A 22944-nucleotide genomic window follows, 5' to 3' on the forward strand; every position below is an offset into this window, starting at 1 on the left:
CGTAAATTCATATTTATTGTAATCTCTAATATATCTAATTTAAATTACCAACATGGATTATAATAAAAACTGCTTTTGAAGCACGAAATCTGCAATTGAAAAAAAAAAATTATTATCTCTAATAGGGATGTAACGATACATGATTTTGCCGATACGATACCGATACCGATATTTGTAGTAATGTATCGGCGATACCGATACCGATACCGATATCGATGGCTTGGTAGAAAAATATAATAATAAATAATAGTGAATTATGCATAAAAAGAGACAACTGTTAATCGTATTCTTTTAAATAAAAATGCCAAATAAAAAAACAACAAAACCATTTATTTTAGTATTATTATTTTACGAAGTCAGTTAAACTTTAAGTAATACACATACAATCAGTACCTAAAAAAGTTTACTATAATGGTAGAGTTTTTTCAGAAAACAAAGTGCGCACGCGCGGGCGGCCTCCCGCATCGTTCATTGGGCGCGGATTTTTGAATTATTTGATATCAAAAAAATTGGTTGTTTGTAAAGTAGGTTTACGATCGAGATGTTTACGTGATAACATAATGCAGTGGCAGCGCTCGAGATGAAACGGGAGATCGGTCCGTCTCTCTCTCGTTATACCTGCGATCGCGCTCGTGAGGTTTTGGTGTGACACAAGTTTATGAACATGTCACCCGACTAAAACGATTTTAAAAACGTTATCACGTTAAAAATTAAAAAAATTCAAAATTATTTATTTCTTTCCTTTACATAAACAAATTTGTGATTGGAACACTCCTAGTAAGCAAATAAAATGCTTGTGTTAGGAGGTTCCGCTCTTCCTTAACACTATTACAGAAACAGAAATAAAACAATATGAATGAATACAATGCAAAAACATAAAAGAAAAGAAAGAATTTAATAAAAAAAATATCGGTATCGGTTGATTTATTATCGGCGATACCGATATATCGGCTTGCCGATATATCGGCCGATATATCGGTATCGGTATCGGTATCGTTACATCCCTAATCTCTAACTTACATTAATTGTCTCAACAAACAGAACATTCAGGAATGTTACATTAATAATTATGAATAAAGAAATAAGTAAATACATAAATTAATTAGATAAAGCCTGAACTCAGATTTTATGCATACAATGGACAAGTATTTAAAAAAAAATGGTTAATGAAACAAATTGCAATGCGGTTACTTTCCAAAATTTGGACGGCGACTAAGACAGAAAAGCGTAGACTTTTTACCTTTTTACATATTACAAATAAACTATGAGACTAGATCAACATTGCATACAATATATCCACAAATTACACGTTATTTTTATTTAAATATATAATCCACAGATTTACAAATAAAATATAGGTATTCAACAGTTTCTTAATTCTTTCTAACTCTATGGAATATTATGAGTTAACAGTACGCACAATAATAATACTTCAGTAAAGCTAACGATATGGAGGAACCCTGTAAGATAAAATCATTACACCTATATAGAATAGTAAAGAGATAGGAAACATCTTTGGTCACAGTTTGGTCGGGGAGAAAATACAAAGCATAGTAAAATTAATCTTACAGATAACATTATCAACTGGGCTCAACTTCATGCACATTTTATTGTCTTTGTTATGCGCATTTTAATTTATTCCTACATTTTATTTTTACCCGTTTTATAAAACGTCATGTTTATTATTTTGAGCGCGCTGTGGCCATGACAGTAATAATTGTTCATCAGCAGAACTTTCTAGTTTTACATTTTCAGAAAGTGCAGGGGAATATGACATAGTGCCAAGAAGAGCCCCACTAGAGCGAGAATGCTGTCTACAAAGTGGACGACGAGATGGTGATTCGCTTTCATCAGACATTGCTCGGGTTACAGTGATTCTTGGGGATTGGCGTCGACGACGGTCTCTGTTCATGCCTTCTTCAAGTCCGAGTGCTCGACCAAGGACAACATGGGGAGGTGCGCGTATTAAAGGTATAGCAGAGGTTCGATTTCTGGCTGTGTGTGCTTCCTCGTCTTGCTGGTCCTGGAGCATGTTACAAGAAGCAGCTCTTGGAGCCGGACGTTCACTCCCTCGGGCACCCATAGCCGCTGCATCTGATAGTCTCCGAGTTGTCGGCGGCCGTATACAACCAGAACCAGCTGATAAAGAAGGGCGTCTAGAACCACATGCGCTTGGTGTTCGTGCCTGAATTTCCTGAGTGACTTCGCTTTTTGTCATCCGTTTTCGTTTATAGTTCCGCAATGAATCTTTTAAAGCGCGACTTCGAATACCATATAAGACACCATTTACAGGGGGCGCAGCTGATAAAAGAGCTACCGATAACGCAGCTAGAAGTCTTGGTGGAACCGCAACAGCTGGCCATATTAAAATACAGTAATACGGGAAATATAGTATAGCTAGCGATCCTAGCGGTTGAAGAACTGCTGAAAGTGCTCTTCGTCGTGGAGGTGGTGGCGGTGAGAATGGGTTACGTTGGTGGGTAACAGTCACTTGGGCAGATAATGTCACTTCGTAAATAGCTGCAGCTATTCGGTGTCTGTGATAACGAGCGATGCGTAAAATTTTCAGACTACATGCAAGTACCAAGGCGGTTGGCAGAAGTAAAGTCAACAGGGCGTATACTAAGCAGAATGCGAGTGCGGATGGTCCAGCGCCGCAATCAGGAGCACACCCTCCCAGTCCAGCACTATAGGCTAGGGGAGGCTGAGCCGCAGCAAGAGGTGCCAGAAGAGCAGCAGTTGCAATCCATCCACTGGCTACACAAATTAGTACCTGCAAAAATAATATTGTCTGATCAATTCTTCAAAAGCTCTTTCATCTTCATTGCAGATGGAAAGGGATGAAATAAAAATCGTAATTAAAGTAACTTAAATCTACGATGGAATATGGATGAGGAATGAAGTAACTGATAGGTAAGCCATAATTATATCTCCCCATATTCTCTTAATCTTACTGGGTTTACTACTATAAACACATCTTATTCCAAGAACCGTACCTTCTTCGCAGAAACAATAGCGGCATAATGCAAGGGAGCGGCTATCGCAGCGGCCCTGTCTGCGTGCAGGCCACACACGGTCCACAGCTGCAAGGGGTGTAGTGCATGTAATAATGCCCCGCACACACACGCACCACTCCCCCCACACAGCGCGGCGCCGCTCGCCAACGCACCCACTGCTCCGAGATGCACCAACAGCACTGATGATGCTGATGCTGGCTGAAAAAAAAAGCAACCGTTTCCTTATTTTGAAACAACGTTCTCAACAACCATGGAGGTTCTCATTTTGAAGCATTTTTTGTGAAAAACTATTGTGAAGTTATTTTTTTTTGTGAAAGCGTGACTGGTTATTTACGCATGGTCTTAATAATTTGTAAGATTTAATTAAAAGCTTTTGAGACACGACTTTTTTTAATCGTTCAAATTATATATTAAGTAACGTAATTTTTCTGACTGTTCCTTTTATTGGCTGTTTTTATTAAATACAGCTGATGATATGCGAAATAAGCAATTGAATATGTTATATGAGTGAACTTCACTTTATGTAAAGAAAAATACATAAACACACTTATGTAATATGAATAAAAATCACTCAGAATATGTAGGTTTCGTTTGTAAAAAAAAATGTATTCCTACGTTTGAAAATCTACTAGTTAGTACACATAATAAAATGATATTGGGATTTCAAAATCGTCTATGTTTATTTCAACAACAGTCATGTTATTGACAATTGAGTACTCTTGTACACTGATTATTGTCGAAAAATATAATTTGTGCGATAATGCTCTCGTTAAAATGAGGCAGGATTTATGGAAACGATTTTCAATTAAATGCATTTCTATTTATAAACAGTTCTCCGAAGTCGTTTCAGTTGAAACCTATCAATCTAATAATAAAGTACTTGAACAATATTATTAGCGAACTATAATCAGTTGCTGATTTTTCTCTTTTTAATATTTTTAAAATAAAGAAGTGAAGTTACACAATAGTATAATTAATGTCAACAACACTCACAATGTAACATCAACACTTAATTTATGATATAATTAAATTGATTATGAAACATAAAAATATTTTCAGGTAAGAAAATGCGTTTACCATCAAGACAAGAAGAAGATTAATAGAAGACAAATATAAATTGAATCTAGCTTAGATTAAATTTATATTTGTATAATAGCACTTTATCAAAAGATTTTTTTTAATATTATCACTTCGTTTCAATTATGTCCTACTCTAGTAGGTTTGGATGAGCAAAAATTTCCACAACAAGGTTTTTTAGAATTTCATATATTTCCAGTCTTTTGTGCTCAAATAAATCATATACCTATTGCATAACATATAAAATGTTCTCTTGTCCAAGTTTTGTGCAACTGTGGCTATTTCCAGTGGAAACAAGCCAATTGTAATATATAAAATTACGTCACAATGAACTTGAACCGCAAAACCTATTATTTGCAACCCAATTAAATCAGCCTGAAAATCAATCAATTAACTTCTAACTATTAATCTGTTTTGTAACACATTCCTAGAGCTTACCTATTATACCCAAATTAAATTGAAATTCCATACACTAACTTATGTTTATAATTTAATAAATACACGACCCAAATATTCCTTAATATAGTTATGATTGTGTATTTAGCATTAATTTGGTTTTACGTAAGGCAAGGTATGCGTTTTAATTAGCAAAAACAGCAAGGGTTACTGAAATAGACGCCGGAATGAGGTTTCATAAAGCCACTAGAATTTATAAAATATTCAGCTCTGTTCAGAAATGTACCTTGCGGGACCTATCATGCTTCAAAAGGGAATAGTTAATTGAATGTTTTACAGACAATAGAATTAACAGTGGCTAAACGTCACACCTAGATTTGAACTTTTGCAGAAATCCTACTATCTTACTAATATTATAAATGCGAAAGTTTGTGAGGATGTATATGTGTGTGTTTGTTACTCTTTCACGCAAATACTACTGAACCGATTACAATGAAACTTAGCACACATATAGAGGGTAATTTGGATTAACATTAGGTTTTATCCCGGAAATCCCACGGGAACGTGAACTATGCGGATTTTTCTTTGAAAAAGCGGGCGAAGCCGCAGGCGGAAAGCTTGTGTTTTAATATACATCGATAAATGGTCGAGTCTGGATTCGTTCGTTTTCACATGGGTAGAAATGATAAGCGGCGTTTGGAAAAATATTTATACATATATATATAAATCTTAGTTGTTTGTTGCATTCATATTATGGAAAAAATGGGTATGTACAATCATGCAATCTTGTAAAATTGGAGCGTAGAGCTGATCTATGTAAATTAATACCATTGTAGAATTTATTTATGCACGTAACTTGAAAGCTTCTACAACCATTTGCCTAAGTATTTTTTGACGTGTTTGCAATTCACAGGAGGTCTGTCTGAAAATGTTTGAAAACTGAAAACGTTTGGCCTTATTTCCTGCATTAATACACCAACTAGCCTCCAACAAAAACTTATTTAAATAAAATATAAGGTAATTTGACTTTCCACAGCAATAGGTAGGTACATTGTTTGCAAATATGTACATTGTGAGCTTATTATTTAGTGTTGTGAGGGACTGGTGTCTGAAATAGGTTTCTTACTATATTTTGAATGATAAACAAAACAGAATTCACTTTTAAAAGCTTTCTAAAGAAATAGGATATAGCAAGTCGTGCAGTTTCCGCAAATCGATCGAACATTCCTCGAACAGCATCCGGTAACCTACTTGATGCATCTTCGTGATCTTCATGGATTTTAAACATCTTATTTCAAATAAGCGTGTTTGTTTTGATATCTTGTATCGCTTGTTTTATTCAGATCTTATTGATTTTCTATTATGAATTTATAAAGTCTGTGTCGATATTTTAAAAATCAACCTCTTTCACATGACTTGAGATTGTCAGTCTTATTTGATTAAAGTTGTAAATATGGTCATGAAGAGAATTTAGTTTTGAAAAATATTTATTTATTTAGTTTAAGGCTATGAATTAAGGATGTAAATCTCGGTGATGATAACAAAATTATGACTGTGATTGAATCGATATAGATATCGATTCTTCTCAGTATAAAATTGTAAATAAATACTGCTATATTATACTTTATTTGACCCTGATTGTTTTTTGCTTATATTTTAACTATTTTTAGGACAAGAAAATTAGTTATTTGGCGTAAATGACGTATTTTAAACACCATGTGCTGTATATTCACGTGCTGTGGTTGGATGATAGATCTTATTCAAAGGTAAATGCTATGAAAATATTTTATTCAAACAACAGATACCCACCACAATTTAGTACAAAGAAAACTGTTCCTGTATTCGAGATCAAAATATACATATATGTATATGTACTTACGTGATATATATTAAAAGATATTTTATAACACTTTCTAGAAAATTTAATAAATCAGTCAATCATTGGATAGTGCATCGGGTTATGTGGCATTTATAACATGATAGTAGATCAGAGTAATAAAAGTGCCTGCAAAAAAAAATTCATTGATCATGTGCGACCGCATCATTTTTCACATTACAATCTTCTATCCGTTTTTTAGTGCGAATTTTTAGCTAAATATCCAACACCGTAAAACAATTTAAATTTTTCTCATGTCTGTTTTATGTAATTCAGTATAAATGTGTTGCATTAACTTCATATTGAGTCACATTGCAATGCAATATTGTCTCGGAAGCTGGAATAAAATCGGAAGTTTGCGATGAAACAGAAGTTACGAGATGAATATAAACATATTCAAACAACTGGAGCTACTGCTGTTCAAATATGTTTCGAATCTAGGAGTTGCAACTTGACTTTTGTATTTTAAACAATACACTTGTTCTGTGCCTACATTATGGTATTATATTATCCGTGTACATTGTAGTACTGCGTTGTAACTAAATACCTATGTACTTCGTAATATGTGTTTTTTTTTTCTTAGAAATAGCCAGGCATCAGGTAATGGTGCAGTCAAATACTACACCATTACCTGATGGTAAATAGTGATGCAGTCAATGAAAGGGCATGCCTGCCTAGATATAGCCTATTCACTCTTGTCTTGTCATGTGGTACATACATGCTTCAATTTGATATTTGATTTGGTATAAATGTGAAATAAAGTTCTTATAAGGAAATTGGCTACCTACATTTAATTACGAAAGAAACACAACAAACAATAATTCTAAATAGAAAAAAACACATATAAGGGATATCTATCAAAATTGTTACTTGTCACAAAAGTATATAGTGTATATTGTACCCTTGATTGTACCTATATAACAATTTATCTAACATAGCCCTTGGGGAAATTTTAAGATAGATCGAGAGTATTTTTGTAGAAACCGGAAAACCTATTGTACCAAAGTAGATAGTTCAAACATCAATGAAGGAGGTTTGTCTGTTCTCTCATCTCGCAATTTGTTAACAAACATAAAGTGTTCACTTCAATTATTATCATACACTTTATATACCTAAAAAAATATATAAACCAGCTTACCGAATAACAATTTAAACATCTAATTAGACGGAAAACAACTTAAATTTGAATTCAAAACGCGAGACAGTTTACAGCTATTATTTTCTAAAAAGAATAAAATACATTCATGCAATAAAATGACTTGAAATTGAATTCAAAATGTGACTGAACTACGCCCTAAGTATACGAGATGTTCCACTAATCACATGGTTTCAGATTATGGACATTTACAATGTCATGCTGCATCAGTTCAGCGGTTTGCTGCTCGCTGGTCACCGCCTCCATGTCTGGCATCGCTCTCGGCTACAATTACTCGTTGGCTGAGTACGTCGATTTGAAAGGTCATCTATTTCGAGCTTTCTTGCTTTGGAAGAACATATATGATAGTGATTTATTGCGGTTTTGTTCAATGTTTATGATCGAGTTATACGTATATCTCACATCTTAGGTTGTCTTAATGTTATTAAAACTATGTCGAAAAAGTATCGATGGTTAGGAAATTAAGTTGTTATTTTATGATGTAATAATATTGAGGTATAACGCTTTAGGTAATTTTTTTATGAGCTGTAGGCAGGTATTTAGTATAAAGTGTCTCAGGTGTATCAATAATTAAGTTTAATCACTTATAATTAAATTCACACTAGCTTCAAAATAGAGCTCATTTAATAAATTAAACAAAATTTTACGACTGAATAGAGCAAACTCAAAAAGATATCTGCTTTTACGTAACATTTTACAATATAAAATAGTCAAAATTGACTTAAGGGACTACTAATACCTATTAATTTCTCAAAAAATAACAACAGATATCTCGTAATTAACTACTTTCTATTATTACAGAGACGAATGTATCCATTTACCTCAAACGAGGTGTTTTTGATGACGAGATCGCTGACGACATAGACTGGCGCAGGAGTGGACGTATGCCCGTAGCGGGGCATATCGGGGACCAGAATCGTAAGTGATAGCTTATAGAAGAGGAGTCCTTTAAATTCTTGTGTATTAATATTTAATTCTTATATATTGATTGTTAATCTTTATTATTGTTAGACGACGAAACACAATTTTGAAATCACTAGCACTTTTTGAAAGCAAAGGGTTCGTACTAAATATTAGAAGTACTTCGGCTATCGACTTAATATTAATAGACTTTATAGGTTTTTCGAGTATCAATTTGTAATTTGGGTGAGCCCACAGTAACTTTGCTTTATTAACTCCAATATTTTAATAAATAGGTGTAAAATATAGGAAATATAATGTCTCTTTCAGTTATAACTGGCGGTTCAGAAGATGAAACGACAACCTTAAGATCTGGGAGACGATTGGATGATTCTATTTTTCAATCGAACGACAAAAACAACTTTGAAGGTGCTCTTATGAAACTGACCGCTAAACCTCCCGGCGATACTTCTAAAAGTGAAATTGTTACCCCCGAGCTGGCAGTTGCTGACGTAAATATATATTTTTTTATATCTTAACTTATATTTATATAAGTTATTCATCTATATTAATACTTCGAACAGGTTTTTAATGACTGTTTGTGACGATTTAACTCAAAAACAAATAATAACATAATTGCAAAAATCAAACATTGTTATAACTACGGCAGATAGATACATTTTTCCAAAGTGTCGAATACTTTTGTTTTAAATCAGGTTCATCCCGGCTAGTATGTCTATATTATTTACATCCAGTGTATTTGATGATTTGTATGTTTGCAATGGATAATAAAAATCTCAAATTTCATCAGCTACATTATTCCTGAACGAGATTATATTCTGGTCAACCCAGGTGACGTCAGGGATACCAGATAGATTTTGTAAACAAATATATTATGTGTGTAATGTAATTTAGTCCCTTTAATAAAGCTTAATAGAATTATACAGGGTGTCCCAAAAAGTAGTGATGAACGGAAGCTGGGAGGTAGACGACCTAGAGGGCTATCCGAATCACTCCCATGTATGTTATGCAATTTTTCGTATTTTCGGAATTATGACGTTTTTTTCAATTTTTCACCTATCGCCGAGTACGACCGTAGTATCGTCCGTTCATCACTACTTTTTGGGACACCCTGTATAATTAAGACAACTCGAATTGATCAACATTAGATTAGTATGGTAATAAAGCTAATGCTAAATAATTAGATCAATTTGGAGCATGATATTATAATGCACTTACCTATACTAATTTATATAATATGATCCAGGTCTTAATTGATATTTTAATAATAATAAATTCTTAATGCTTTCTAAAAGGTGTGTTAATTAATAATTTGTTTCGATAAACTTAACAACGGTGAAGCCTACATTATTTAAACTACACCTTTGAGTTCACAAAGGATGAAGGATAATATTATCTTAGGCGGGAAAATTAATTGCTGTTTTAGGGTAATCAGTAATCACTTTAAATAAAGAGTTTTGATTATTTATTTTAATTTTAGATAATGAGTCGCTACCCATCACAGCCTCTGGATCAAATGAAAGCTGTTCAAAGTATTATAAATATGCGAAAAGCAGCAGAAGCGCAGCGACGACTACAAGAGAGACCGAAGGTTATTAAATTTTGTTTTAAACTATCTTATACAAAATTTAATAAACATAAAAATATTTATCATAGCATAATTGAGTAGTCACTTCTAAATCCCTTCGGAGGTATATAGTTATATATATATAGTTTCACGGTATATATATATTCACGGTGAACTCTATTGGTGCTAAGTTTAATAACTCGATCATCATTATTGTGAACTTTTGAAAAATTTTATGTATGATTTAGAAACCTTATCCATCTATCGTTCCCATCCATCGATGGATAAAGCGTCAATAGGTACATGTTATGACAACAATTCTTTCTTTGCTCTTACACGTTCTTTATTTGCACATATAGAGGTATCATTAATAAAAAACGTATTGAACATTGTTAGTTACAAGACCCTATATATCCTTACCAAAATTATATATTTTATATATTTTGCAGCCAACACAAACTACACCAGAAAGCGGGAGACGCATGCTACCCAGAATATCAGTCGACGTTCCACCATTTGACGAGCCATCTTCAATTAATTCTCTACGTCTGGCTGTACCAGACCAAGCCATTCACCATCCCAGTAACTGGAAAGCATTATTCAGAAAGCCAGACGCATTAACTAGAGATGACTTTGATGCGTATAATGAAATACCAACTCTACCGTCTCCCATCACGCCCAGACCTGGTCCTGTCAGACCGAGTAGACCAAGCAGACCAAGACCAATGCCAACACAATTTAGACCAAGCCTTACAACAGCCACACCACCAATGTTCCAAAATGCTATGACAAACATACGAAAAGATATTAAAGAGGAAATGGACGCGTTCAACGAAAAGCTACTCCTTGATAAATATGACGAACCAAGGTTAGTACGATGTACCATTATAGTGTCATAATTCAAATGAAATCATTCTAAGTTTATAGCTTTTATATACAGCAAAAAATCCGTTTCTGTTAGCCTTTAGTTTTTTTTTTTTGAGAAAATGTAGAAAGTACGATCATTTATTCACATACTTTTTAGTTTAAGGGATGATAGCAGAGAAAAACTAAAGAAGAATGAAAAGCAAAGTGAAGAAGATTACGAAGAAGATATAAAAGGAATACCCATAAGAAAGAAGAGAGATAACAATTTGAATAAAATCGAAAGTAACAAGAGCAAAAAGTTTACACTAACGAATATTCAGGATTTAATGTCGAAATTGCGCTCATTAAGCAACACATATCCAGACACAACAATTTATAAAACACATGAAGATGTTATGAAAACAATTAGCAATGAAAATAAAAATACGTTCCATTTCAGAGAACTAACGGACACTACATTTTTGAAATTAATGATTTCCACTACGATGTCCTGAGCTTATCGTGTTTATGTTCTTTTTTTATTTGTAGTTATTGTTTCTTTTCGTTTTTGTTATAAATTATTTATCGAACATGCGAGTTTCCTTAAATACTTTTAATTACTATATTTCAGGAATATATTTGCTTACTAAACTGTTAAATAATAGGTAAATACTGTTCTTCATATTGATCTAAACACAAAAGGTTTCAATTCAAGCCAAATTTTGCATAAAAATTGCTAAATCGACGCTTATTTTTTATATTCATAATATGGCTTCAAAAACCTGCCTTATCGCGTTATAGACAAAGCTTTTATGCGTTCGATATAAAAAGTAAAGATACATAAATAATTTATGTTTTGGATATAATATATTTTGAGGCTTGTTACTGTTTCATTTTAGTTCATGAATTAATTAAAGTTAATAACAAATTGGAACCTACGTAAACTATATATGCAGAAAAAAAAAAACAAAAATGCATTATATACTATAACTACACATCTCATTGATGTGTTCATTAATTTATTGGAATGTTTAGAAAAGGTGCTATTAAAATGCAATTAAAAAAACGCTCTAAAAAGACAACTAAAAATCTATAATTTTCCGCATAAACGCTACAGAAAGTAGTAGATAGGTATTGCTTATTCATTAAAGATATCTTCGTAGTTCTGTATCTTTAAGCAATATTCCTGGCGATGATTACAGTTGTAATAATTAAAAGACCGGTAGGAAGCGTTTCAGGTTGGTCGAGTGAATATAAATCTGAATCAACATTAAAACTTTGTGGAGGATTGAAAGCCAGCGTAAATAACAATTAAGCTTCTTTGTGTTAATCAAATCGTGTAATTAGTGTTCTATTGCGATTTATTCGTTCATTTGGTGCCTGAACAGTAGTATCTTTGTTATCTTAATGAAAAATTATTGGTTAAACCTTTTGTAGTTTAAGGAACTAACTCTGTATCGTACGAACTTTTTGCTTACACTTATAGTCTAAACTAGCTATTTAGAATTTTTCAAATCGGACCAGTAGTTCCCGAGATTAGCGCGTTCAAACAAACAAACTCTTCAGCTTTATATTATTAGCATAGATTATAAAAACGTATTAATTCTTGATAATGCTGAAAAATTAGGATGAGAGCTTGCATAATCAATTCGATTTTAGTTCTGAATGAAGATGCAATTAGTATTCTTTACCATATTTTTGGTATCTCTTATTGTCATAACCAATATGAAAATAAGAAATAATTATAACACTAACAATTACTTATTAAGCAACGATCCAGCGTTCACTTAAGAGAGTGCTTTAATCCAAATAACGGTCCAATACGGATGTTGTAAATAAATGAATTAATAATGTAAGGGATGTATTTAATAGTATAATGTAAACACGGGAAGCCGAAATGTCTATAAACGGGTTACAAAGCTGGTGATAATCACAGCTTACTGCTTAGCTGAACAGCGTTATCGCAGTGCCGAAGCAAACTGTTTACCTAGCAAATGTTCCGCTGAGGATTATGACGAAACATTTTGTCGTTATTAACATTTTAGACCTGCTGTCTTGGCAATAAAGTGATAACGTTGGAAGCCTTTTTGGCACGCTTCTCTCAGAGATCATTGTACCTTCAAGGCTTGTTTCTTGTCGCAATATGTGTAAATTGCCTCGAGTGTTCTTGTAAGTTTTGTGTTTCCGCAGATCTAGCCAGCTTCATTTCTATGGATACTGCTTTTCAAGCCGAAAGTAGGTACATTATTCCTGATTGCTATAAGAATGCAGATGAAATTAGTTGAATGAATAGAGTTCCGTTTCAGTGCAAAAATACCTATCTCTTTTTCCATTTATATTGTTCAACAATTCGTAAACACTTACTCTGCAGTAGTAGACCTCGACTTTCCTTAAAACATTTTTCTATGAGGCTAATTATGTTTTAAGTGATAGCAAAGTTATTACATTGAAGCTTTCAAAAGCTTTCAAAAGAGCATGTTTGTCACGTTATTTGCAGATGACTTTAATAGCTGTATATTAACTTTTGTAAGAGCAGTGAAAAAGAACGGCAAACAATGAAGAGGCGTCATAAATAAAAACGTGATCAAAATATAAGGTTTCACGGAACGTTTTAATTAACTTTCCGGTGTTTAATTAATTGAGAAGCTAAAATGTCGTAGAAGACAATGTCTGGTATATTTTTGGATTGATGAATAATAATTATTGTACCTTAGCTACCCAAAAACGATGGTATTTCTTATATTTTTACTCGATTTGAAGTTGTGAAGCCATTGTGAGAATGACAACCAGTTTATTTAAAATTAAAAATAAAATTTTCCTTTAAATTTGCCAAATTTTTATAAAATTTCTATGGAATCTTTATATATAAAAATGAATCGCAAAATGTGTTGGTAAGCGCATAACTCGAGAACGGCTGAACCGATTTCGATAATTCTTTTTTTATTATATTCCTTGAAGTACGAGGATGGTTTTTATGTAGAGAAAACGTAAATATGTACCACGGGCGAAGCCAGGGCGGACCGCTAGTAAATTATAAAATTGAATTAGTTGCAATGGTGATTAAAATGAAAATTGTATGCTTATAATAAAAAAAACCGTTTCTGATGTTTACAAATATTATACTTATTCATTAAGAAAGGTTAGTTTTAAAAATCGTTCAACAAGATTTAAAAAGTGGAACTGCAATTTCACCAAATATATTTTTAAAAGTTCTGTCCGTAAGAGCGCAATAATGCTCTCACTTTTTCAATTAAACCACTTGCAATTTTAAAGTTGTAGCAATCTATATCGAAATTTATATTTTTGTTACTTTATTATGAATAAATTAAAACGCAAACTTAAACGCAACTGCAAAGCAATTGTTAATTTTCTTTAACTATAATAATATGTCTATCTTTCTTGAGTTATTCCAATGGACTTTCTTTAAATATTTTATTTGAAATATCTTGTATTGTTTTTTTAGCAATGAAGTACTCAACTGTTACTTTATCAACATAATACTATAGACATACTTGACTCATTTTACGCAAATATTACTCCAAACCATAACCACATTCATATTCTTCTTTATTGTTCTAATATTTTGCCTAATCTTCGCCATTTTGCGCTCGTTTAACAGAAAAGGGTCAATTAAAGGGATTTTATGCCCTCCGAGTGTATGGGAACCACCATTAACCGACTAACAAGGATAATGAGGCGCACAAAATGGTTATAACAATATATTCGAGGGTTTTATTTCAAACTTTAGTATTTGCTCGTGAAAAAGTGGTTTACTACAGGAATTGTTATTCAAAATTACGAAGAAATATCGAGTGCAATGATCAATTGTGATGAAACTGCAGTTTCGTGTAACAATTTTTCTTCTTCTATCTTTTTTTTCTAAAACACCAATAAACAATTGTTTGATATATTTTTCTATTAAATTTATAAAGTATTCAAAGCATCTAAATACATCTTCTAGATAAATACTGCTCTAATTTTCGTAGCTCTATCTTTGCTGGAACCGTTTTTTTATGAAGAAGTTTTAATATTAAAGATTTATCTAATTGGTTATAATATTTCAACGACGGTACAAGGTTTTCAAGGTGCATGACTTTCAACAAATGACAATGACACTCCACATTCAGCCACTAGGGTTTTTTCGTGTCAAGAGGGCAGACAAAGGCGGTAAAATTGCCCATCGTAGCTCCCTTACATACTAAATCTTGAATTACAGGTGGGCACAAATGGCAATTAGTTATAATAACAACAAAATAAAGACTCAGTTCATATAGAAGATTTCAAGAAAATGCTTTTTAAGTATGTTGAAACTATTGGTGAGCTTTTATTATGTTTTCATACTGTAGAATTGTAGATACATATAATATTATCAACAAAATTTTTTCCAATTCAAGTAAACAATTTATGTTACATATTTTTTTTGTAATTCTTGCGTAAAGTACGAATAGATGACCACACAACTTTATGTACATGTCATTCAATGTAAAATAATTCCAAATTGCCATTACTTAAATTTTAATGCCCACAAACTACAGTTTAATTCTCAAAACTTTATTATGTACATAGCATTTAAGTTCTAAACACTCACGCTAGATCTGCATTAGATTCAGACTGAATATGCAATGCAAAGAAAACTAACATATTGAATTTGCAACCACTCTGGGGTATTTGAGATTAGATTTACTCGTTCACACGTCTCTGCTTCAAAAGGAACATATTCCTTTTAAATTGTAACAGAAAGATTTTCCGCTAGAAACTCTAGTTTAACAGATTTGATCAAATTGCCCGAGTGTTTAAGGACCAAGGTTGACTTCTTTAGGCCGAAAGAAATTGTTTACCTTACAAAGAAAACTCGTATAAATTGCTTACAAAGGAATTACAAACAAAATTGCCCGGAACGAGTTGTAATGTTAACCTTTTTAAATGTATCAATTACATACATTGTTATTGCCTACTTGTGATCACAGTGATATCAGTATGCTCCTTGTATGGTCAAGTTTTAGTATTCAATATAATTAATAATTTAGTTGTTTAATAAAGTTTTGCTGATATATGTAATTGTTAACTATTCCAATTTGATTGACGAATACGTGTACGCTGATTGTTATACCTACACCCTAATGTATTAAATATTTTTATATTTCGATAATGTAAAAATAATTCATAAGGAAAAATCAATTCATAATTGACAGTTAATTATTATATTAACAATTCATTATGTTTTGTTTCATTATACAATACCTACATTCTACAAGCTAAATCTGACTCACGCAAAACGAAATCACACTGTATCATTTTTTCAAAGGGTTTTTTTTATATTACATAAAATATAGAGAAGGTTAATAATATTGAAGGTACGTCTTAGGTACGTAATTAAATCAACAAAAGTCAAATCTTATCAAGAGAAACGGGCCCTCAACTAAAACACAAACTTAAAGTGACATTGCGGGTATCAGTGAATATACCTATTGTATAAACACCGTGAACGCCAAAAGTCAAAACATCAAGTTTTAATGAGTTTTGTTATATTAATTATGTTTTTGGACTTGTTTTCATTTTCTTCGTAACGTTCTTGGTAGTCAGTTCGGCAATCACGTCGAAATAAATTGTTTAAGCCTTTTTTGTATGAATAAATTTAAAAGAAAAATAATTAAATGTCTCCTTTGTCTAATTAATGACTTATTAATTCGACTACCATAGATTGATACTTTATTTAACATGACGACAAAACCAAAAAATGACTCCCCGAGTGACAATATTTTTCATGTACATATTTTTTTTCTTCAACATATACGTAACACGACTGCCCAAAATATTTTAAACAAATGACTGGCTAAAATTATTTGCAAGAGTATCTATTAATCAACATCCATCTTAAACATCGTTAAAATATTTACGCCTCTAGATAAATGTTCTAACATAAATCTAATTTAACTTAGATAAACATAAAAGATCAAAGAAGTAAGAACTAAAGACTTAAGAAGTAGAGCATGCTTCAACACGAATAAGCTACGCTCACCTCACAATAAGCGAAGAACGTAATTTCGCAAAATTTTGTCTTGATTTCGTAAACAGCCGTTTCCATGGAAACGAAAGCTTCACCTACTAATTAATCAGGTAAATTAACTTCATACATACCTGTTTCGTTATTACAATGATGAATAGAATGTACACGTTCAGCAGCAAGCCAATAGCGGAGATGACAGTAACAGCCACGCTCAGAGCGAGCTCCACCGCCATCTCCTCGCGATCGTCCGTCCCGTTCATCCCAATGCGATGGCCTATATCTGTCGCCCACACACCGCTACCTCTTCCATGGTGCCTTGGTACTTTCAATGACCATCTTAACTATCTTACTGCTGCCGCTGCGCTCCACAGCATTCTGGGTCAAGGTTCTGGAACAAAAATTGAAGCTTTTTAATTTTTTTTATATTTTTTCATCGTATTTTTAAAAATCTTAAATTTTATACCCTTAACATTATTATTATTTTAGTACGTATATCTGTAATTTGAATATGCATATGAATGAAGAAAATATTAAAATTGAATGTGAAGAACCTATTACACAAGACGATCTATAATTATTCACGTAATAATAATAGTTTAAAAAAACTAAAAAACACGCTTTTTATAGAAAACCGAACTAAAAAATAGAAAATTTTATCAAATTAGTGTATTGTCATCGGTCCTCAATAAATCTACAAAGTTTGAACGAAATCTGGCCGTTTAAAGTGGGTCAAAATCGCGCCCAAAGAAGTTACAAACATACCATACAGGTGAAGCTAATACAGGGTGGCTCTGAAATACGTTGACAACTTATTTTACGATTTATTTTATTTTTCTTTTACACAGTATAACGGTGACTACTAAATAATAGAAATACAGTATTATTTTAATGTAAATATCTATTTATTTTCATAATAAGCACCTTTAGCTTTAATACAAAGGCTTAAACGTTTTCTGAAGTTTTCGACTATTTTCCGTACCTCCTATTCAGATATTTTGTCCCACTCACAAGTAAGTGTTGTCTTCAGCGAGTCTACACTTCTGTGTGAAGTTGCACAGGCCCTCGCCGCTAGAATTGATCATACGCTGAAATCCATTTGATTAAGATCTGGTGTAGGGTAGACTGGGTACGGTTGAAACAATTTCACTTATAACGACCATAACTTTGCTTTTTATAACCCGAGCGATGAAAAATATATGTTAAATAAAAGAGCATGTATCTGTCTACTAATAGGCGTTATGATTTTAGTTCCATGTGTATTATTTTTTATAGCAGATCAAATAAAAAAAAAGAATCCGATTTGTTTCAACCGTCCCCATACCAGGGGCGGTTGAAACAGTGATTGGGGTCAGTTGAAAATTATGCGAATAATACAAAATATAGCATTAAAATATGTTTTATTGATTGTTTATTGTAAGTCTAACAATAATTAAGTAACTCTTTTACAATAAGGTCTGCTCTCTAAATATGGTGACATACAAACAAGACAGAAGTACCTACTCCTCATCTTCTGATGATATCTCCTATTGTATTTTTTTCTTTTTTGCTTCTTTGTTGCTACTTTTACATTTTCTTCCATCAAACTTCTTCCTTTTTCCTCTATCCAATCGCTTCTTCACTTGCTTAGCTCTTGTTCGTTTCAATATTAAATCTTGCTCTTTTCTTATCTCTTCCTTATCTGATGTGTCAGTGTAAATAGTAGACTTCTTGAGTTTTCGCCCTCTATTATTATACCTTCTATTGTTATATCCTCTATTATATCCAATTTTTTTATTTTCTTGCTCGCCAGAGTCATCTCGCATTTGAATTTACCTAAGAAGCGATTAATTGTGCTTCTTTGCTGCTTTTCGCAATGATCTCCGGTTTTCACTTCCTCATACGCGTCTTTATACTTTGATAAGTCTATTTATCTTCCCGAAATCTCTCTTACACGTACTATCGGCATCTAAAAATACAAAAAATAATTAAAACAATGTTTCAACCGTACCCAAAAAAAATGTTTCAACCGTCCCCAACTCCTACTTTAGGTAAAATACAGTTATAGTAATTGTAACAACCATGATACACAAAAACTAGTCACAATGTTATATTCCACAAGATTCACTTCAAACAAAAACGCACACTTAATACTGTCACTTAAATAGAAACGCCAATAATTGGAAAAATCTCCAAGCTAAAATACTTACTTTTGGTCATAAAAACATAATAGGGTCTTATAAAATCAGCTGAAGCGCGCGGAGATCGACGCAACATTGTGGTTCGTGTTTAGAACAGTTGTGCGCTTCATTTTCCCCTTGGACCCCTAACCGCCCCACCAACGGTTTGCGAGATATTCGTGTTGTTTCAACCGTCCTTTGTTTCAATCGTACCCAGTCTACCCTAAATGAAGGCCATTGCTTGGAACTTATATGAACTCTGGGTAATGGTCCATACATCACTACTGCACATTTGAGGCCCTGTGAGATGAAGCAGAGTCCTGTTGAAAAGTCCACAATTGGTCACCGAAGTGCTGCTGGCTCCAAGGAAGAACTACACTCTCCAAAATATCGCGTCGGTATATTTCTTGATTCATTTTCACACCTTTTTTTACGAAAACGAGAGGAGTTTTGCCTGTTGAGCAAATGCCACGCCAAACCATGACTGAATCCGGTTTTTGTCGATGGGGGATAATTGCTGTGGCTCCACGGCGACTAGAAGAGTAAACTCTATCGTTTTGGCGGTTATGAGACTGCTCAATTTGAAAAAAAATTTAATTCGTGAAAAAAATATTTTTCCACGCTTTACCAGCGGAGCGCGTTTTCAGTAAGCGACATCTTTCAAGGCGTATTTGTTTATCTTTATCATCCAACCGCTGCGCTTTTCGCAGCTTGTATGCTGTTAACTTGAGCTCATTTTTAACAACTCGTTGTAACGTTGAATGACTTACACCTAAATCTCGAGCCATTTTTCTTACCGCGGCTTGTGAATTGCGGGTCAATCTTTGTTTGACGATATGTCGAAGCCTAGGTGTCCTCACAGTTATTTTTCTGCCTCTTCCCAGACGGTCACCAAGATGGCCAAGCTCATCCTAGCGTTTAATAGAAGAAGAAACTAACTGCCGACTGATACCGAGAAGTCGCACTATCTCGCACTGCCGCTTACCAGCCTCATATAAGGATATTATTGCACCTCGTTGAGCAGACATAGTAAAAAATGACTAATTTTTAATTTATTCTCTTCACAAATAACGTTAAGTTGGCGCCAAAACATGTGAAAATAATAATTAAAAAACAATAGCAACGCAGCATGTCCCATTTTTGAAATTAATTATTTTGAAGTTTGTCAACGTAATTTAGAACCACCCTGTATAAAGCGTGTAAAAAAGTTTAATTTTCCCCGGGGCCACATCATGCCCAGTAGCACAATATTTAAATATGGGACATGTCACATGATGTGCCCTGTGTCTTTATTAAATTGCTTCTTCTTGCCTTCTTTATTAAGGGATATCGCGTGTTTTATTCGTGATCATCTGTCCCTAAGGATCTTACATAGGATCGGAAAAAGAGTATGTCACAGCCTTTCTATTTTAAAGTTCTTAGATAATACAAACCATTAAAATTTGTATGTAGACAATATGAAGTAGGTGAAGCATCATTATCGTCATCCAATCATAACAAAGTTCTTAAAATAGTTCAACTGTACAGCTTTAAATAGTCTCACGCCACGAGTTATCGATAAACAATAAGTTATACTGACAACAAACAAAACGATTGTTTGCCACGATAACTTGCGGTATTTCATGTTTGCATTCTCATTAAACGCAATGCTGTAATCTTATTTATATTCTTATCATATTATCTAATTTTAACTCTACAACAACTCTACTTTCTGAGAGAGTCACTAAAAGATAATTAGGGTATGATGAAATTATTTTGCATAGTTTTTAGAACTTTTAACGCTAGCAATTATTAATTATCAGACATAAATCAATATTACATTAAAAATTTAATTGTATCCAATTATAAGACCTTTCTTGAATGCAAAACCCATTGATATAGAAGTAATGCTCCCAAAAATGCATATCACAGTTTTAATGAAGCCTTTCACTGACCTAGCTTAACTCTTACCTATCGATACATACAAATAACAAAATAAAATTTTACACATCGCACATAAAACATCCCTTTAAAGTGATTTCACATGGAATTAAAAGCAATGCAAGTTTCGTGTCCAAATAAATAAATAAAAAACTTTCTACAATCAGACGGATTTCCGTAAAGTGCTGCTTGATTCAAACATGAAAGAGACAATGAGATTTAAATCAAGCTTAATATTATCTGCTTCATTTAAAAATTGTAGAGCCGATGGTTTTTTACTAAATTGCCTAATAATTATTCCGAAGACATGTGTTAGGAATTAGGTAGATACTAATAAGTCGGATAATTCTTGTAACATCGATATTTTCTTGAGTTCATTCAAACAAACTTTATTTTCTTAGTACTTATAAATTATACGGTTAAACAATGTCTAATTTAATTACCTCAGTACTCTAACTTCTATTAGCATCTCTTAATATTCACTTTCTTCCAGCAATAGCAGATATGCCTTATTCATAACCAATATCCTAACTGCTGTATGCATAATTCATTGTGCACATATTACTTCTAGCCAGAATTTAGATTGCCAACGTTCATAGCATGTAAACCAAATGCACAAACATTGTCGGCCGGGTATTGAAATTTTAAAGATACGTTCATACAAAGTTTTAGAAGCACCATATAGGTAACATATATTCTTTATTTTATAATTAAACTAGAAGAACATTTTTAACAAGCTATAATTAAATTACACTTTATTTTTTATATAATTATTATGTCTTAAAAATATAAAACTAGCTGACCCGGCAATCGTTCGACCTAACCATTATCATTTTGGGGTATAAAAAATAATTTAACACTACAACTATTCTCAATCCTACTGAATATAATTATAAATAAATTTCATATAAATTGGACGAGCCATTTCCAAGATGTACCTAAGTCAACTTATGTCTTATACTGAAAATATCATGTAATTTAAAAATCTTTTGTAAAATATTAGTTTTATAACATTTATTACTAGACACATAGCTTGAAAATCCTCCCCACAATCTTCCCACAATGTGTTTTTCTTTGCCTGATAGAAAATGAAATCAAAACGAAGATGTAGGTTGTTTCATTTAGCTTCAGGCAATATAGGTAATTCTATTTAAAGAGCATATTTAAATTATGAAGCCTATTGAGCATGAGAACACTTAAACAATATTCTTTAGTTTTAACTTTTAGCCTCAAAATTTTACGTTTTTACTTTTTACCTTTATTAAATCGCGCAATCAAAATTATTGACAAAAATTCAAATTGAAAACAATAATCGTAATAAATATTATTTGAGTTTAATTAATTAAGTACAGTAGCAGTATACTTACTATAGAAAAGATTCCTACCAAAATAGCGTAATAAAAACAATAATATACTAAATCTATATTAGATTAAAGTCCAAACAAAATAACATCTAGGCGGCAAAGGATGTAATTGTATTTGATTGATGTAAATACGTATTCAATCCAACGCTTTGGCTAAGTGGTCCTATAAAATATGTATCCATGTAAGTTCACCAATGAAACGGTTACCTTGACCTTGAATTGACTGCCTCATAAATAATTTGTGGTCGATTGTAACTGAAATCGACTCAAGGACATCGATTTTCTTTCACCAATTCCGTTTCGTGATTGAATATTTATAGAAAGTATTCTCACTACAGGAAGTGGGTAATTATCGTATTGATTTCTTTTTAATTCTTCAAGGTTGTGGAAAAGCCGAGGAAGTCCTTCATTATGATGTTATAAATTTTCAATATAAACGTAAAAGTATGTTTTGATGGTTGTTCCATAATGCTTGCAAATAACAATAGATACATGCAAGATTTATTGAGTCGGATCTCCAGGCATATTATTGATTGATTTGATTTGTGTATGTATAAATCGCTTTCGAAAAAAACGTGGCGGCATTTGAACCGTGATCGCGAGGGTGTATTCAGTCCTTGATGTAATCGTGACCTAATTTC

The 22944-nt window shown here is 32.7% G+C and overlaps 2 protein-coding genes across 2 annotated transcripts; one reads left to right on the forward strand and one right to left on the reverse strand.

Moving 5' to 3' along the window:
- Positions 1-1179: 1179 nt before the first annotated feature.
- LOC149903538 (uncharacterized) lies at positions 1180-17242 on the reverse strand. Its single transcript, XM_090109067.1, has 3 exons — positions 16995-17242; positions 2997-3215; positions 1180-2773 (listed from the first exon to the last, which is right to left on the reverse strand). Exons 1-3 carry the CDS (start codon positions 17121-17123, stop codon positions 1664-1666), a joined length of 1458 nt encoding a protein of 485 aa, XP_089965193.1. The 5' UTR covers positions 17124-17242; the 3' UTR covers positions 1180-1663.
- On the forward strand, positions 6207-11371 carry LOC149903539 (uncharacterized). Its single transcript, XM_090108889.1, has 7 exons — positions 6207-6256; positions 7700-7824; positions 8324-8440; positions 8753-8934; positions 9924-10034; positions 10460-10878; positions 11035-11371. Exons 1-7 carry the CDS (start codon positions 6207-6209, stop codon positions 11369-11371), a joined length of 1341 nt encoding a protein of 446 aa, XP_089965015.1.
- Positions 17243-22944: the final 5702 nt, after the last annotated feature.

Source organism: Colias eurytheme, chromosome 13, assembly GCF_061535395.1.
Source record: "Colias eurytheme isolate Ceu_HAF_F1 chromosome 13, ilColEury1 Martin Lab GWU primary, whole genome shotgun sequence".
Lineage (NCBI taxonomy): Eukaryota > Metazoa > Arthropoda > Insecta > Lepidoptera > Pieridae > Colias > Colias eurytheme.